General features: G+C 45.9%; 1 protein-coding gene across 1 annotated transcript in view; it reads right to left on the bottom strand.

Annotated features, from left to right (window-relative positions):
• Nucleotides 1–828: 828 nt before the first annotated feature.
• CUNH16orf45 (chromosome unknown C16orf45 homolog) overlaps nucleotides 829–17,106 on the bottom strand; it is a 129,809-nt gene continuing 113,531 nt past the window's right edge. The window contains exons 3-6 of the mRNA XM_003790723.2: nucleotides 12,596–12,669; nucleotides 5,998–6,112; nucleotides 4,963–5,045; nucleotides 829–2,204 (exon numbers count right to left, since the gene is read on the bottom strand). Of these exons, the coding sequence (XP_003790771.1) occupies nucleotides 2,092–2,204; nucleotides 4,963–5,045; nucleotides 5,998–6,112; nucleotides 12,596–12,669 (385 nt within the window). The 3' untranslated portion in view covers nucleotides 829–2,091. The remainder of the gene's footprint in view (nucleotides 2,205–4,962; nucleotides 5,046–5,997; nucleotides 6,113–12,595; nucleotides 12,670–17,106) is intronic.

Genomic DNA, 17,106 nt, shown 5'->3' on the forward strand with positions numbered 1-17,106 from the left:
GGGGCCCACTGCCAGAGACACTTTGCATCAACTCCACAACTGCTGTGACTGAGGCACATTCAGATTAACTTTTTGTTTTTTAATGATTTTTTATTTTTTGAGACAGAGTCTCACTCTGTTGCCCAGGATAGAGTGCCGTGGTGGCATCATAGCTTGTAGCAACCTCAAACTCTTGGGCTCAAGTGATCTTCATGCCTAAGTCTCCAGAGTAGCTGGAACTACAGGCACCCACCACAACACCCCACTAGTTTTTCTATTTTTAGTAGAAATGGGGTCTTGCTCTTGCTCAGGCTGTCTCAAACTCCTGAACTCAAGGGATCCTCTTGCTTTGACCTCCCAGAGGGCTGGGATAACAGGAGTGAGCCACTACACCCAGCCCAGATTAAATTTTGATTTATAAATATTTTCAAAATGCTGCTAATTATTTCCCGCAGAATTTTATTTCTTATCTTAATGATAAGAGAAAATTAAACATTCAGATGCAGCTGTTTCCTCCGAGAGGTTTATTGTGACATTATTTATCCCACAGAAAAACTGGCAACAGTCTAATTGTCCAGTAGTGACAAGTGAAGTGGTTAGATAAATTACCGTATATCCACAAGATGGATTACTAAGCAGCCATTGGTAAGATTAATGAAGAATGTTTAATGTTTACAAAGAGCTTTTAATGATGTAAGAGAATGGTGGTGATATAATAGGTAGGAAAAAATGTTTTTAAAGTGATAACAATATGATGTCAGTCATGAAAAAGAAATGCACAAAAAAAGACTGAAAATAAACATGACAAAATGTCAAAGTAGTCTTAAGTTGGAGGAATAATGGTATTTAAAAAAAACCTTCTTTATACTTTCTGTACTTTTAAAATGATTTACTATGTACATGGATTGCATCCATAATCAAGGAAAAAGTAAAAACTGTTAAAATACTGTGTACGTGGTTTCCATTTTTATTTTCTCTGATAGATGATTGCACATCAGCAAATCTTGAGTTATACTAACTACTTAGGCCGCTCACGACACACACACGTACAGAGAGGTCACACGGGCTGTGCCGGGCTGGCTGTAGCAAATGTACATCAAGTTAAACGGGTGGAACTGTTTGGTGGCTGGTTAAAACACACCACAGGTGTTGGGGTACAATCAGGTCAGGCTCCCTCTCCCAACCATTGCTGCTCTTCACAGAGGTCTGTGTGTTGGCCTGGTGAGGTGGCATCTGTTGGCATCTCTGCAGCAGTCCCTGGGGCGTGGAGTGCCTGAGTCGACATCTGCTCTGGGTCCCCTTTTCATCCGTCTTGGCCTTGGCATTGCAGCCTCCTACTTGCCACCTTTTCTGCACACTGGGTCTGCCCCAACCAAGGCCCCCACCCCACCCCGAGCCACACTCTACTCCACGTGTCCACCTGGGGCAGACATAACAAGCTGAGAGCTCAATGGATGCCCCTGATGTGAACTGTCCCCAGTCACAGGATAGGAGGAAGCAGGAGATGTGACCGTGACACTGTACACAAGCTCAATCTTTACAGATGGGCCCTCTGTGTCTCTAAGAAGGCTATAGGGATAGTGCCCTAGAGACACATGGGCTGCGTGGAGCCCTCCAGGGCACAGCCATTGGGAGAGGGTAGACAGGACAGGGCCTGTGCCCATTTGGGGCAGGCCTGACAGCAGAGCTGGGAGGGTGGATGGGGGGATTGTCCAACATAGTGCTAGATTGCTGAGAAGTCACAACTACACACACCTGGGGAGCATGCCCCTTTCCCAGTTCATTCGCACGTGGGTTAGATACAGCTAGATAGAAGTGGAGATATACTTTTTTGAGGGAGGACCTTTCCTGGTGGTTAGATAAACAGTGAGACAGACTCCTGGGTTCGGCATGCTCTGGGGAGGGCCATGCGACGGTGAGGGACTCCCTATTGCTACACTCTGTACAGGGTGGCCTGGCCCGCCTGCCTTGCCATGGCCCCTGGCTACAGTCACGGGCTTGCCTTCAACCCCTTCTGCCTTGGAGAGCTCTTGAGCCCCAGTGAAATGGGGGCTAAGAAGACAAGAGGGTGGGAGGGGGTCCCCGTGGCCCTGGGGGCACCCCACGTGGGGACTACATGATGTTGCACTGGGTGGCCCCGCAGCAATCTTTGATGAGTGCCAGCCCTGTCTTGGCCACTGTGGGCTTGCTAGGTGGGGGCTCTGCTTTCTTCTCTGCCCGGGAGCCTGCAGCAAGACAGGAGCACAGAGGAAGAAAAGGATAGAAAGTAAGAGGTAAGGTGAGGGAAGCACTGACCGTCTGCAGCCCCAGCCCCACCACAACCCTTGGCCAGGGGTTCTAGGTTTTGTGCAGGTGATGTGGAGAACTAATGTACATTTTATATGATAGCTACCCCCCCTTTCATGTGAACCCACTGGCTTTCAGTTCTCAGCCTTCAAACACAGCTGTTAGCCCTTCTCCTAGTTAGTTCTCCTCTCTATTGTACCCACCAAGCTTATAGCACAGTGCCTGGCATTAAAGAAGTATTTGGTGAATGGAAAATGGGGAATTTTGTTCAAGTCACTTCAATCTGCAGGCCCATATTTTCCTTTTAGTTTTTTTTTTTTTTTTTTTGGCCCAAACTAAGAAGATAGGCTCATATTTTTCAATTCTTGAAACTACTCATACTTTTTTTTTTAGATACCTCCACCTCCCATTCTTTTATTTCCTTCCAGAATTCCTACCAGACATAAGTTAGACCTTCTCATTTTATCTTCTATGTTTCATAATTTCTCTTTTATTTTTCCATTTCCTTTTCTCTTTGTGGTGCATTCCAGGTAATTTTCTCAAGTCTGCCTTCCCATTTATGAATCCTCCCTTCAGCTATATCTCTGCATTTAATCCATTGACTTTTTATGTTGGTGACAATAATTTTTATAGAATGCTAATGTTTTGCAAGTCCACCTATTCTTTTTCAAAGCATCCTGCTATTTCATTTTGGTTGTTACTCCTTCTCTTGTCTCTTTAGTAAATTAAATGTACTTGGTCTACTATCTCTTTTAAATAGTTCTGTTTTTTCTGGTTTTTGGAAGGACACTCCCTTTGTTGGATCTACTGATTCCCCTTGTGGCGATTCAATTATTCATGGATTTTTAATTTGTATTGAGAACCCATCTTCATGGTGGTGCTTTTATCTGTGGAGTGCTGTGTACCATGGGATTCAGAAAGTTCCCTACTTAGCAATTTTACATTTGCTTTTACTAAGGTCCTAGAGATTTTGCTGGTTTTAGAGTTGCTTTATATCTTTCAATTCGAGATTCCAGGACCATATGAGTGGCATAAACTTGCCCTTTACATGTGGTACAGTCTTGGTGCTTTGATTTCTTGCTAGAATCATCTCTTTCTTTCCATCCATGTGCCTTGTGGCTTTAAGGGCCAGTAGAAGGGACCATGGTTCTCTTTCCTTCCTCCCCAAACTCTACAACCCTGTGTTAATAGGATGTTAATGGATGGTCAGTGAAAACTGGGTTTATGGTTGTATAGATAGTGGTAGCTTTTGGTCTTTGTTTCCCCAATCAAGAGTCCCAATCCCTCTTCCTCTGGTAATTGCTCATGTCCCTGTGGCTACAGGAGTGGCATGTTCCACAGACCTAGGCAATCAGATCATCCCAGTCTCCTAGTGACAGTAATGGGTCTAAGAGGTGGAAACATGATCCAAGAAAGGCTAATCAGAATCTTTCCCTGGCATTTATGTATTTAGATACCAGAGGAGAAGATCTGTGCCATTTCCTCAGAGCTGATAAATTACCAGCCTGGAGTTCTGGCCCCATAGAGAAGGCCTGTGTAGTAGGAGAAAATGTGCTAGCATGAAAAGAGAGATATAGAGATGAGAAACAGGACAGTGAGGGAGCTAATAATGTTCAGTCCCCAGGGCCCTAGTTCCTGTTGCTCTTCCTTCAACAAATTCCCTTTTATGCTTAAATCAGAACTGGGCATTCATTTCTTTGTTTCCCTTCTTTCTCTCCCTCCCTGGTTTTGTTGTTGTTGTTGTTGTTGTTGTTGTTGTTTTTGAGACAGTGTCTTGCTCTGTCACCCAGGCTAGAGTAATGATGCCATTATAGCTGACTTCAACCTCAAACTCCTAGGCCCAAACAATCCTCCTGCCTCAGCCTCCTGAGTAGCTGGGATTATAGACATGCACCATTTCACCCAGAAAATTTTGCTATTTTTTGTAGTGATGGGGTCTTGCTCCTGCTCAGGCTGGTCTTGAACTCCTGCATCAAGCAATCTTCCTACTTTGGCCTCCCAAAATGTTGGGATTACATGTGTGAGCCAATGCACCCATCCTCTATTTCTTATAACTGAAAGGGAATTCACTAATACAGCAGTTAGACACATCTGGGTGAAAATAAAGATGACAGTTCCTTGACAGCAGGATACATTATCATTTCAGTATTCTAGTGGACATTGGGACCCTCCAAACAGAGGGTCAAGAATGTAGCATTTCACAGACTGATTTCACATAAAACCCTTTTTGCTCTGGGGAGCTTATGAAGCTAATTCTAAGAATTGTGCCTCTCACTCCTCCATAGATTCCAGCCCTAATAGAGGCCAGAGCTCCCTGAGCCTAAGTGGACACCCAGTTCCTTCTATGAAATTCACCAAACCATGTGATTAGGGAAGGACAGCTGCTGCCAGGACCAGCTATATCATTTGTGGAGTTCAGGGCAAAATAAAAACTCAGGACCCTGTGTTCCAAAATTATTAAGAATTTCAAGACAGCAATAGCAGAACATTAAGCCAAGCACAGTACTCTTCTAGACATGGGGCCCTCGGCAGCTGCACAAGTTGCAGGCCAGTGAGGCTGGCCCTGCCTGCTACCATCTCATGTTCAAGTTTGATCTCTAGGAAGCATTTTGTTTCACCCCCTTCTGGCCCCCAGACCTTCTTGAAATATCCTTTTCCCTTTCTTGGAAGAGGACAAGGAATAATGTATGCACTCACTGGCTGGAGATTTGGTTACTTTGTCTAGAGGTTTTAACTTGATTCTCAGGAAATCGGCCATTTCCTTGTCTTCTTCTTGCTCCCTGTGAATGTGTAAGAAGGGGAAAGCACAGTAAGCAAAGAAAACGTCAAGGAACCAGCGAAATAAAGCCCATATGTTAGCAGGTGGAACCAAGTGTCAAGCTTTGCGGATGGTGTGTATGTTATTGTGTGTTATGGGTTTATGTTGTATTTGATGATCCTGCTCTGAACCAGACACATGTAAACAAACAATGGGGTAAATGCTTACCCAGAACTAGAGCAAGACCTCAGGGCAGAGGCTGAGGCATCACAGGACCCAGCCTCCCTGCTGCAGATTGATGAGCTAGGCAACACCTCCCCTGACCTTGTATCTTTAAGTTCCCTGTTCACTTGGGCTCTCAAAAAGCACATGTCAGTTCTCAGAGAACAAGTCATCCTTAGCTCTTCCAAGAAACACTAGGATAAAGTTGGTAGGTCCAGCCTGGCTGAGTTAGGCAAGGCATATCCCAGGGGCCTTGGAGAGGGTCTCTGGGGACACAGGATGAAGAGGAAGCTGCCCTCTGGGTTGGAAGGGGCCCTGAGCACCTCTCTTCTTGTGAAGGTTTTGAGAAGTTGCCCTGATGAGTTGTGAAGGCATGTAGGAAGCTCTGTCATGTGCTATGTGATATAATTCTCCCTCGTCATCCCTGTGAATGACATTCACTGAAGATACACAGACTTTCGCTGGATTTGAGTTTTTCTCGAATATGGAATGAGTCAGGCCAGAAGGCTGGGGTTCATTTGGATGCAGTATCTGGGGACTTTCGCTGGATTTGAGTTTTTCTCGAATATGGAATGAGTCAGGCCAGAAGGCTGGGGTTCATTTGGATGCAGTATCCGGGGACTATTGGGTGAGGTCATGCCTCTTAGGAAGGCTGTGAGTCCCAGGAGCAGACGATGGGTGCTGGGAGAAAGTGGACGCTTGGTGCCCAGCAGTCCGGTGCTTGCGGACAGCTGCGGACGCAGCTCACTCACCGTAACCGCTCAACCTCCGCGTCATCCACCAAGAAGTCTCTCTTCTGCACCAGTTTGTGGATCTTCTGGATTAGCTCATCCTCTCTCTGCTTCTGCAGCTTGGTTTTTTCTTTTTCTGGGAAGAAGAAAACATGGACAAAGAAACAGATGAGGGTGATCCAAGAGGCAGAGTTACAATGCTGGCTCTAAGCAACTGGACCTCTTCAAGCCTTAGTTTCCTCCTCTGTAAAATACACACAGCGAGGCTTAAAGTGCAGTGATGTTAGTAAAGGGCTTAGCGGGAAGCTTGGCCTTAGCAGGAGCATTTGGTAAATGGGGACGACACAGCAAGGGGAAGGTAGAGGGCGAGGAGGGGCTGGCAGGGGAGAGCTGGGAGGAAATCACTTCGAGGTGAGAGTAAGCCTGTCCCAAATACCAAGGGCTGGGACGCCAAAGGGAAGAGCAAAGAGAGAGGGCTGCAGGTGACGTTGGAAGAAACTTTGAGACCCACTTCAGCCTCCTGCTCCGACCTCTTCAGAATGAAAAATGTGGGGCAGCTGTCTGTCTGCCTGCCTGTGACAGACGTTGACAATTTCTTCTAGATCTGGAAGCAGAGCCAGAGGTGGGGAGACTATCATGTTCGGATGAGAGAGGAAGTTGGCTTCTCCCGTTCACCAGTGGAGAAGGGCAGTGGAATTGCTAACCAACCCCCATTGCTGCACTGGACGATGGTGGAGTTGCTCCTACCATGTGGGTGTCTGAGGTCTGCTCCCCCAAATCACCACCCCTCTCCAGGTGAGGGCCAGCACCCACAGACTTGCCAGGCCCCCCTGCTCACTCCAGCTCTCTTCGGCAGTCCGTAGTGTGACTTTCATCTGCAAGTAACCATCGACAGCACCCGAACATTCCCACACGCCCTGTCCTATACACCAGGTCTTGGCCAGAATCACCTGAAAACTTGCTGGGCCCCCAGCACCTGAAAACATCTGTTCCATAGTTACTCATACATTGTCTACCTCTCGCCTCCCACAGACACTAGTGATTCCTGGGGGAGAAGCCACCTAATGATAGAAATGGGCGGCGCCAGTTTACAAGCCAGCGTCCACATCATGGCCAATGCTGCTCACGTGCTTATATGCCACATCCGCTTCCTATCAGCATCTCTGCAGGCAGGCACTACCCTCCTACTTGGTGATGTGACCCTTTTGCTTGCCAACATCACCTACCTACTTGTCACTGAGAACCCTCAGCTGGCCAACTCCCCCCACATCTTGCCAGCATCACATACCTGATTTCCTAACATCCCAGGTACTTGCCGTTGGATCTCCAACTTGCTTCTCTTCTGCTCCAGTCATCTGCTGAACCAAGGCCACCAGCATCTTTCCCTGAACCATGCCGTAGCCTCCTTACTGGTCACCCTGGCCCATGGCTCCTTCCCTATAGAATCTGTCCTGGTTTAATTCCTCAGTTCCGGCTCCCCGCTTCCTAGCTATGTGACTCTAGGCACAATCCTCAACCTCTCTGAGCATCCAATCTCTCAACACAGCTAATCATAAAGGTGTTGCAAGTTTGAAGAGCTATAAACCGAGTAAAATACCCAGCTCACTGCCTGGTGCATAGGAAGGGCTCATGAAAAGTTAGCTGCTATTATTATACACTATTACATAACTGTCACTATTGTTTTAGTGATTAAATGCTCTCCCAATTAAATATTTATCAATCCAGGTGCAAAAGAAATAAATACTTGTTTAATGAAGGAGAAGCAAATGTTTAAAGTATATACACATGGTAAAGGCTTAATTAGCTGCAGCTATTAGAATTCTATTTGTGTTAGCATGCATTGTACATTTTCATTTAATCTAGGCCTCCTCACCTCAACACTGTCGACACGTGGGACCAGATAATTTCCTAATGCACGGGGCTGCCTGTACATTGAAAGACACTTACCTAGTACATCCCTGGCCTCCATCTACTATATGGCAGTAGCACCCCTGACCTGCTCCAAGTTGTGAAAACTAAAAATGTTTCCAGACATTGCCGAATGTCCCCTAGCACCCCTGTTGAGCAGCACTGCTTTAATCCTTCCCCCACAAGCCTAAGACAGAGACACTATCGTTAGGTTCAAGGGGAAGGTAACCAAGTCCCCCACAGCCTATGCACCCCGAGTTCTATGGTTGTGGTGGGGGCGGTGGAGGTGGGGCCAGGCATCTGGCTGATCTTTGAGAAGCCCTCCAGGCAGGAAGGTCCCCAGGCATTCTCCAATCACAGAAACCCCCACTCACCACCCAATAGTTGGTGAATTATGTTCAGACCCTGTCTCAAGAAACATGATTTTCTTGACTGGTCATGGTTCTCTCTACTTATACTTTAATTTTTTATTTTATTTTATTTTTTTAAGACAGAGTCTCATTCTGTCACCCTGGGTGGAGTGCCTTGGCATCATAGCTCACAGCAACCTCAAATTCTTGGGCTCAAGAGGTTCTCTTCCCTCAGCCTTTGAAGTAGCTGGGACTACAGGGCTCAACATATGGCCCAGCTAGCTGTTTTGTTTTTGTATTTTTTCCCTATTTTTCAGTAGAGACGGGGTCTCGCTCTTGCTCAGGCTGGCCTCAAACTCCTGAGCTTGAGCAATCCACCTGCTTCAGCCTCACAGAGTGCTAGATTATAGGTGTGAGCCACCACACACGGCCTTCATACTTTTATTGATGTGTTGCCAGAAACATCTGGGGTTGTTTCCCCCTGAACTCAACTAAATCTATCTAGAAACCTGGTCCTGGTCCAGGGAACATGGAGAAAGATTCTCAACCAGAAGGGCAGAGGAGAAGGTGGAGACAGGCGACCACGACAGCAGGAGAGGAAAAGATGCTCACAGAACTTTGCTATCTGAATTTCTGCCAAAAGCTAATGGGAAGAACCAGTTTCTGGGGAATCAGTGGGACTGGGCTCTGTTGCTAACTGGCTCCACCACCTTGTTTGAGTCCTGATCCTCACTGGGGAAGTCAATGGCATTTCAGGTGGGACCAACCCCACACTGCAGGTTGTAGCATCTCTGGTCTCTGTATACAGATGTCAGTATTGATCTCGTCTCTAATTATACTTTTGATATTTTGTTCATCATGGATTTTTTTTACATGTATTGACTTCATAAGTATTGCATTAAAATAGCCTCCCCCTGGACAGCCCTGGTCAGCTGTGTTGCTCCAGAGACCTCCCAGCCCCTCACAGGCTCTGGAGGCTGCCCCAGCCCTGAGGGCTTCACACTCGCTGCTACTCTGCCTTGACACACAAGAGCTCAGTTGGCTTCATGAATCCTGCTGAGCCGATGGTGGACCCCAGGAATCCTCCCTCCCAACAGGAAGATGGTGACCCATACTGGGGTCTCCTGGGCAATTCAAATTGGGATATAGAGGCCGTGAGAGTTGGGCTGCTGGGTAGGGAGATCACAGAAGGGAGATGGAGTGGCCTTGCTTCCTTCATGTGCTAGAGGGAGAATATAGAATGTCCACTCAAAATGGGCGGTGGGGGGTGAGGGGGACATGCCACCGGCTTTCCTGTTTCGGGTTCCAGGCCCTTGTGTGGCTGGGCTTCATATCTGTAGCAGGCTGAAGAGTATCTCCTCCTGCTAGGGTCTGAATGTTTGTGTCTCCACCAAATTCAAAAGTTGAAATCCTCACCCCCATGGTGATGGTATTAAGAAGTGAGACCTTTGGGAAGTGAATAGATCAGGTAGGAGAAGCCCCCATGAATGGGATCAGTGACCTTATAAAAGAGGTCTTTGGGGAGGTTTTTGGCCCCTTCCACCACCTGGGGACACAGCAGAAGTGCCATCTCTGAGGAATGGACCCTCACCAGACACCAAATCTCTCAGCACCTTGATCTTGGACTTGCCAGTCTCCAGAACTGTGAGAAATGAATGTTTGTGGTTTCTAACCTACCCAGTTTATGGTATGTTTGTTACAGCAGCCCACGTGGTCTAAGACGCATAAAATTCAGGTTTGCCTCATATAGAAATAGTACCTCACCCTCCTCCCCAAATTTATGTCTATCCTACTTGGAAATACCCTATTTCCAAAGTAATTTGGAAGTTACTTTGCAGATATAATTATTTGAGCTGCAATGAGGTCATACTCTTTAGGATGGGCCCCAAATCCAATGACTAGTGTCTTTATAACAAGAGGAGGGGACACAGAGACACACGCAGGGAAGAAGCCACATGATTACAGAGGCAGAGATTGGCGATACAGCTTTAAGGGTTGTGTGGAGCTACTAGAATCCAGAAGAGGCACAGAAGGATTCTCCTCTAGAGCCTCAGGAAGCAGCATGGCCCTACTGACACCTTGATTTTGGAGAGCTGGCCTCCAAAACTGTGACAGAATACATTTCTGTTGTTTAAGCCACCCAGTTTGTGTTAATTTGTAAGGGCAGCTCTAGGAAGCAGTGCTCCATGAGAATCCCTTGCTCTTTGAGTAATCAAAAGTTTTGTTCTCAGGCGGCACCTGTGGTTCAGTGAGTAGGGCGCCAGCCCCATATACCAAGGGTGGTGGGTTCGAACCCAGCCCTGGCCAAACTGCAACAACAAAAAAAATAGCTGGGCGTTGTGGCAGGTGCCTGTAGTCCCAGCTACTCAGGAGGCTGAGGCAAGAGAAGTGCCTAAGCCCAGGAGTTGGAGGTCGCTGTGAGCTGTGAAGCCACAAGCACTCTACCGAGGGTGATAAAGTGAGACTCTGTCTCTAAAAATAATAATAATAAAAAAGTTTTGTTCTCACATATGTTTGAAAAGGTTTCTGTGCCTTTCAACCAAACTATCCCGTGGAGGGTTATAAAATGAAACAGTAGAACAAGCCTGGTGGTTCCCAATCCTGGCTGTTCATCACAGTCACGTGGGATGCTTTTAAAAATTAGCACAGCCAGAGCCCCACACCAGATCAGTTGCATCGGAGTTTCTAGTGCGTGGTGTCTAGACTTTGGTACTTTCTCCCCATTCTTTAATGTTTGACATTTAACTTTGGGGTTGTAAGAGTTTTATTGCAGTATGATTCACATGCCATGCAATTCATTTGTTCCAAGTATATTGGAAGAGTTGTGCAACCATCACCACAATCCATTGTTGAACATTTTTGTCACCCCCAAAACAAACCCCGTACCTGCTAGCTGTTATTCCCTTTCAGTTAGGAGAGTCTAGTCACTCAGTTATCCCCAGGCCCTGCACAGGGCCTGGCATCTAGTAAATGCTCACAAAGGAAATCATATCTTGTTCTAAGGTCACTGCACACACTAACCTTACAACAAGACTGTTTGAGGACTCCTGAGCTTTGCATTTGTTACATGAGATAGTCAAACAACCATGAGAGGGTGACATTAAGGGCATGCCTCGTTTTACAAACAAGGAATGTAAAGCTTAAAGAAATTAAAGTATTTGATAACGGTCACCTAGCTACTAAGGCTACATGTGAACGCAGATCACTGTACCCCAAAGAAGCAGTTCTTATATGGGGGCAATATTGCCTCCCTGAATTTAGCAACATCTGGAGACATTTTTGGCTGGCAGAGGCGCAGGGCAGGGGAAGGCTGGGCTGTCTGTGGGTTAGTGGGGAGAGGCCAGGCGTGCTGCTCTGCACCCTCCAAGGCACAGCACAGACCACCCCCAACCCAAACCAAATGTTGTGAATCCCAAACGATGATATTGACGTTTTGACAGCCCAAATGGCAAGAGTGTCAAGGCTGGGATATGCTTCTCTAAAGCACATTATGCTGCCCTTGTAGCTCACTAACAGTTGTCACTGTGGGTACCCACTTTGTGCTCAGACAGGAGGGAATCCTCCTGTGTCCCCCACTGCATGCCCAGCCCCTAGCTCAGGGCTTCCTGTAGAACAGACTCTTGGGACACACTTCTTGAACTGAGAGAATGGTAAACACATTCAAATCAAGGACAAAGGTGGCTGCTTCTCTGAGCTGTGTTGCTCCTTGCCAAGGTCAAGTTTCTTCATCTACAGCTGTGTTTATTTAGTCAATAAATCTTCCCTTAGCATCAACCAAACCCTCATGTTGTACCATCAAGGAGCATGAAGTCTGCAGAGACACATGCCCCATGGAGGGCACCTGACTCAGCCTAACTAGGCAGAGAAAGCTTTTTTTTTGGGGGGGGGGGCGTCAAATAAATAATGCTGTGAATAATTAGCAAATCTAGGTTGACTCCAGAGTCCGAGCATGTAACCACTACACTCTACTTGTTACCAAACAGGATAATAAGAGTAATAATTGCTAATATTTACTGGACTATTTGGGGCACACACCAAGTTGGGCTCATGGCTTGCACTGTCTCATCAAGCACCTTGGTATTTATACCCAATTTATTAGGTGCCATTACTGTTACTACCCTTTTACCGGGGAGGAGAAATTCAGGCTCAGGGAAGTAAAGTGACTTGCCCAAGGTGAAGGAGGTGGCTAGAATTAGGACTTGAACCCAGATCTGCCTGAAGTTGCCTTTGAACCATGAGGTCAGGGAGTGCTGCATTGCAAGAATGAGGCCACGCCTGAAGAAGACAGGAACTTGGTCTTCCAGACCCTACGGGTAGAAACCAGCAGCTGCTTGACATGAGGGGAAGGCATAGGTGGTTACCTGGGATGGCGACCAGGTTCTGCAGCTCCTGCTTCAAGTCCATGATGTCTTTGCAGAGCTGGATGTCATCCATCCTGGGGAAACAGGACACCACACAACAGTGTCAGCAGAGTGCTGCACCCCAAGCATCACCCCGACAAAAACAAAGAGGGCTTATGGACATGGGTCATCCTTTGTAAAAGCCACACATGCTTCAAAAGGTGAAACTCCAAAACCACCTATTGTCTCACCACATAGAAATGATTGGTCACTATTATTAACACCTGAATAAAGTTCCTTCCTATCTTCATGTCTTCATGTGCCAAGCTTTTCTTTTCTTTTTTTTTTTTAAACAGAGTGTCACTATGTCGCCCTGGGTAGAGTGTCATGGCATCACAGCTCATAGCAACCTCCAACTCTTGGGCTTAAGCAATTCTCTTGCCTCAGCCTCCCAGGTAGCTGGGACTACAGGCGTCCACCACAACACCCAGCTATTTTATTTTTGTTGCAGTTGTTATTGTTGTTTAGCTGGCCCAGGCCGGGTTCTAACCCGCTATCCTCGGTGCATGTGGCTGGCGCCGTAACCACTGTGCTATGGGTACCGAGCCAATGTGCCTAGCTTTTGTTCACTTATACAAGTGTGCTTGTGTCGCAGGTTCACTATTTTGTTTTTAGCCCATGTTAAAAATGTTTAAACATCACAGAAAGTCAAAACATCGAGAAAATCTCCTCTCATGTATGTACCAACAAGGCTAGATATCTACAATGCACATCAGTTATTATGTTAAAAAAAAAAAGGAAATTGCAATTTACTTTTATTTTCCAACTTAATAATCTATTTCAGGCATCTAGCCTTATCAGTAAATGCAAATCTCATTTTTAACAGCTGCATAGTATCCCATTGTATTGATATACAGTAATTCATTTAACTATTGGCCTGTTCATGGCCATCTGGGTTGTCTCCTGACAGCTTTCTAGGATATGCTTCTAGAAATGCAATTTCTGGGGCTAGGGGCTTGAACACTTACATTTTAATTTTTATTTATTTTTATTTTTTTTAGTTCACATTTTTTAATAACATGGCACAGTTTACATTACACAAGGAGGCTCCGCCGATGAGAAGATGCTGAAGATTCAGTTGCTTCACTTTTCTTTTCACATAGGCTCTAGAAAGGACTTTATTACATACAGGATAAACAGCAAAAAGGTCTGTATAGAACAATCTCTGTACAATACTGAGAGCTACTACTACAGTTCCAGTGTACATATTCCTTGGATTTTTTTCTTTTTAGTTGTTGTCTTTAAAAAAACAACAACAACACTGCACAACATCTGGAGTTCACAAAATCTGAAGCTCACAACTAAACCTTCAGTTTACTACTAAAATAGATCTCTCTGCTTATTAGAAACAATGGTCTGTAGTTAACTTTTTTTTTTTTTCAAAAACAGGATAACAACGTCAGATAGCACTTTAATATACTAGAACAAATGGAACTAATTTTATTTCATACATATATTTTACAGTCCAGTAGACAAGATACAGTGTATTTCTCTGCTAGTAAAGTCATATTCTCTCCAAATATGTAGACAAGAGGCTCAATATATTATAAAAGTATTATGAAGAGACATTAAGATTGATGCAAACTCAAAAACACACGCACACACAAGACCTTTTCTCTGCCACCTTTCACCCTAACACTTACATTTTAATAGGAATTTCCATATTGCCCTCTAGAGAGATCGTGCCCACTATTCCCAGCCAGCACCAGTGTGGGGGGTGATGCACCCTCCTAAAAGCTCCATACCGGGGTCACATGAACAGTTTTGCATTGCTCATTCTGGTTTTGTGTGCATGCTGCAAAAATTAACTCACCTTACCATAGACACGGTCTCTAATGATTGCCCGGACTTTCACCAAGTAGATGTATCAAGGTACTGGTAATTATGCCCTTATCTGGGTGACTCTAGGTGGGGTTTTCAGGTGGTTTGTGCTATGTCAGCCAGTGTAGAATGAACATGGTCTCACGTAAGTCTTCTTGCTCACGTTGGATTATTTGGGGAGAGGGATTCACACTCTCAGAAGTGGAACTGCCAAGGACAAAAGAAGTGATATGTCCACGCAATTGAGACATGTTTTCAAGTAGCTTCCCCTCAGTGTGTATGTGTGTGTTCCCTCTGCACTTCTTTATTAAACACCTACAATGTTGGTCCCTGTCCCCAGCTCTCCAGATACAGCAGTGAACAAGCCCAAGCCATGGGGAAGCTGACATTTTGGCAGTAGAGTCAGAGGGTGAAAACATGTATAAGACTCCAGCTGTTACAGAGAAGAGTGAAGCGGGTGAATGGGTCAGATATTTGTCAGTAGCAAATATCCTACTTTGCTCCTGATAGCTGTCCTTGGGGACACAGAGGGATAGCATTAATATTTGCTTTGTCTATGAGGAAACAGGTAAAGGGGATGGGCTCAGTGCATGCAGATAGCCGGGCAGGATCAGGACCAGAAATCAACCCTTGGGATCTGAGTCCACTTATCTTTCTGCCCCATCCCACGGCATCCTCATCGAGAGTCTGGTCTGCTGACTCCGTTTTGCAGTGCCACCTGCCCACTAGCTCGGGGCATGCAGCCCTTTGCTGGTCAAGAACTACTCGTGTTTTCCATTCCAATTCTAGCACCCCAGCTTCCAGGCAGGGATGCTGTGCTTCAGCTCGCATCTCTTGTTGCCAAGCTTTTATCAAGCCCTGCCCTAGGATGTTCTAGCAGGTGGCAGCTGCCTCAAATGAGCTTGGACTTTCCAGAAGGGTACAGGCTGTTCCTGTGGTTTTCTATAGGCCACTGTTCCTCCAAAGGGACTCCAGAATCCTCTTCCACAGCTAATGCAGAGATCAGGTTACATTAGTGGTTCTCAGTGAGGGGGATTTTGGTTCCCAGGGACATTTGGCAATGCCTGGAGATGTGTTTTATTATTACAACTGAATGTGTGTTGTTCTGAGGATGGCTGCTACCAGCATCTAGTGGGTAGAGGCCTGGGATGCTGCTGAATACTCTACAGTGTTCAGAGCAGCCCCCACAACAGAGAACGATCTGGTCCAAAATGGCGGTCATGCTCAGGTTGAGAAATCTTAGATTATGACCACAGGATTGACTCAGACACCTTACTGACAATTTTTGAGAGATGTGAGAGGAAAAGATGGAGAAAGGAAAAAGATGTGTAGTGATTAGAAGCCAGAATTTTGGCACCAAAGAGCTTGGTCTCAAAGGGGCCAAACGTGCTTTAGTGACTTCATTTCTCTGAGTCTCACTTTTCTCATCTTTAAAATGGGAACGATGATAGGACCACTTTCCAAGGTTATTATGTGTGTCAAGCACTGAGCACAGTGCCTAGGATGGACAGAGTAAAATAGTGTCTGGCGGGTAAATAGCTGGCGGGTTCAAATCCAGCCCAGGCCTGCCAAACAATGACAACTACAACCAAAATAATATCTTATTATTATGATGAACTGTGAGAGAGAAGCAGGAAGGAAAAAAAAAAACAAGAAAATGATGCTGAACAGTCACTGCTTCTGAGAAATGGAGCTAACGTGCAAAACCTATAGAGAAAAAACTCCTATTGATTTTGTTTCCATCACAGTTTTTGTTGTTGTCATTTTTTTGTTTTTGTTTCCTTGAGAACAGAGTCTCACTCTGTTGCCCCAGACTTGAGTGCCATGACATCATTGCTCACAGCAACCTCAAATTCCTGGGTACAAGTGATCCTCCTGCTTCAGCCTCCCAAGGAGGCTGGGACTGCAGGTGCTGCCACGATGCTCGGCTAAGTTTTCTAGTTTTGGTAGAGACAGGGTTTCACTTTAGCTCAGGCTAGTCTCGAACTCCTGAGCTCAAGCAATTCTTCCCCCTTGGTGTCCCAGAGTGCTAGGATTACAGGCATGAGCCATCATGCCTGATCTGCCTTACGTTTTTAAATGACATTTTTATCTGATTATAGAGTGGATTCTTAATCACTGTAGAAATTTTGGAAAATACAAACAAATTCAAAGAAGGAACCTAAACTTATGCATAAGCTTCTGCTATATATACCAAAGACCACTTGTACTACGGTGTTCTGGTGTATTTCACACCATGCTTTTTTCTCCCATGTGATCCAGGGGGCCCTTGCCTCTGTCCATCATATCACTGAGTCTCTCAAAGAGACACAAATCCACAGCACATTGACAGGTAAGTGGAAGTCTATCGAAGGGCTCATGGGGCGTCACACTGCCAAACTCCCATGAAAACCCCTGCGAGATGGCGCTGTTTCCCCCAAGTGTCCCCAATCTTTTCTCCCTCTACATCTTCCATGTGCCTTCCAGCCACAGGAGGCCTCTCAGGTCCCAAACACAAATCCCCGTTGGCAAAATCAAAGCCTGATGGTTCTCCGAACACACCCTCAAGAAGGAAGCTTGCTCCCCTGCCAAGTTATCCATCAGAGTGTAGACATTCACACCTTCACCTACTAGAAATCACTTCTGGGCTCGGCACCTGTAGCTCAGCAGCC

Source organism: Otolemur garnettii, unplaced genomic scaffold, assembly GCF_000181295.1.
Source record: "Otolemur garnettii isolate 467f Iridium unplaced genomic scaffold, OtoGar3 scaffold00044, whole genome shotgun sequence".
In the NCBI taxonomy this organism is placed as follows: Eukaryota; Metazoa; Chordata; class Mammalia; order Primates; family Galagidae; genus Otolemur; species Otolemur garnettii.